General features: G+C 36.8%; 1 protein-coding gene across 1 annotated transcript; it reads left to right on the top strand.

Moving 5' to 3' along the window:
• Window positions 1–345: 345 nt before the first annotated feature.
• On the top strand, window positions 346–1,476 carry LOC107491425 (zinc finger protein GIS3-like). The gene has a single exon (XM_016112271.3). The coding sequence runs from the start codon at window positions 472–474 to the stop codon at window positions 1,240–1,242; it is 771 nt and encodes a 256-aa protein (XP_015967757.1). The 5' UTR covers window positions 346–471; the 3' UTR covers window positions 1,243–1,476.
• Window positions 1,477–2,115: the final 639 nt, after the last annotated feature.

Raw genomic sequence — 2,115 nt, 5'->3', positions numbered from 1 at the left:
AATGTTAGGTGTATATTAAAATTAAATTATTATGTAAAAAAAAGTTTAGGAATTAGTATTTTTATTAAAATTTAGCTAATATTTAATTAGTAAAAAAAAGTGAATAATCTCATATTATTAGATATAATTTTATATTATTAAAAATATTAATGATAATTAATTGAATATATAATTTAATTTATTTTTAATATATATTTATATTCTAATATGTATTTTATATTAATAATTAACTTTAATAGTTAATTTTGATATAAATATACCATAGTCGATTATTATTGTAGTCAAATCCCATATATAAATAGATCCCCAACGACATGCAACAACCTCTTAATTTCAAAGTCTCAACGCGCACAACACGCACCATTTTATCCCCTACACAGTACACACAGACGCTTCATCTCTCACTCTTCCACTACCCCTTATCTTCAACACAAACAAGTGAACAACACCAAAAAATTAATTTAAACTTCCATGGAGGCTCAACTCCATGACCACACTAAACGACAAAATCCTCTAAAGCTTTTCGGCTTCAGTGTGGACCACGATGACGATGACCTTTCAACGCTCTTCGACGCAGTCTCCTCGTCCGTTTTACCTGAATCCGACGGCAGAGACGGAGGCGCGTCGGTGTTCCCTCCCTCGTCTTCCTCCTCCGGCGAAAGGAAGTACGAGTGCCAGTACTGCTGCCGCGAGTTCGCAAACTCGCAGGCTCTTGGAGGGCACCAGAACGCGCACAAGAAAGAGCGCCAACAGCTCAAGCGCGCGCAGCTCCAAGCAACGCGAAACGCCGCCGTTTCATTCGTTCGAAACCCGATCGTCTCCGCCTTCGTTCCGCCTCCTCACCTTCTTTCCCCGCCGGGGTCAGTTGTGGGCCAGTCGGGACCTCATCACCCATGGATCTACATACCGCCACGTGCTGCGGCTCCTCCTTTCCACGTGTCCGTTTCTCACGGCTGCATCTTCCCCAACAGCAATAGCAACCGAAATTTTAGTAGCTGTAACGGTAGTGGTGGAGGTGGGAATTATAGCGCTATAACGGGTGCAGGGGTGTTGCCTTACGCTGGTGGAGTAGGGGAATCCTCGCCCCCATCTACAATTATGGGCTCGCAAGTACAAGCCCGGGCCCACTATGTTAGGATTGATGGGCCTTCTTTGGATAGGTTATCGTCCAAAGGGGATAGAGGGACAAATTTGGATGATGGGTTAGGGTTGGACTTGCAGCTTGGTCTTGGCCCACCTTGATGCCTTAGCCCGATTCGTAACGAATTAGTAAGATTACAAATACCCATAAAAGTGAGTGTATATGATGAAAATGTTGTTGGCCATCTTTTCTCTCATTCTAGGTGTGAGCTTTTTGATCCGCCGCTTATGTGCCTATTTAGCTTCTTCTGCAACTTATTGTACATTTTTTCACATATAATTTGTTTATTGTTCAAGATCCAGAAAATAAATGTTTATTTATTTAAAAATAAAATACTTATCAGCTTAACTAATTTTATGTTTATAATGATTATACATATTTAATTAATAGAATGATAAATTAATAAGTGTATTTTATTATACTGACTAACAAAAATATTAAGTGTATCCTAAAAATTAGAGATTATTTACCTGTTTATAAATACATGTATTATTTAACTTATTTTTAATATAAATTTTATATTTTAATATATATTTTATATCGATGGCTAATTTGGTGATTAATTTATAGTGTATACGTAACATGATTGACTTGCTAAATAGTGCTTTTCCTAACCTGATTCAATTCAATAATACCCAGATTAAAATGAGATGTTGAAGAAGAGAACACAAACTCATAAACAAAAAATTGTACTGAACTATGATGTAAGGTAGGTCTACACCTGGAAAAGTATTTTCATAGTCAAGTTAGAATTGCTAGAGATACTTAATTAGATGATGAATTAGATAAATATTTTTGGACTTTGATACTTATTTATGCTATTTGTTATGCCTCTGAAGCCTTTGGTCATCATTAGTAATTGAATATCCAATTAGTAGCAGTTCAAGCATTGGAGCAGTTCAAGCATTGGAGCAAATAAATGGCCAAAAAAAAAGCATTGGAGCAATTCAGCAAATGACTTAGGCGGTTGAGCT

The sequence above is a fragment of the Arachis duranensis genome, chromosome 5 (genome assembly GCF_000817695.3).
Source record: "Arachis duranensis cultivar V14167 chromosome 5, aradu.V14167.gnm2.J7QH, whole genome shotgun sequence".
In the NCBI taxonomy this organism is placed as follows: domain Eukaryota; kingdom Viridiplantae; phylum Streptophyta; class Magnoliopsida; order Fabales; family Fabaceae; genus Arachis; species Arachis duranensis.
This window is presented reverse-complemented; position numbering and strand designations above follow the sequence as displayed.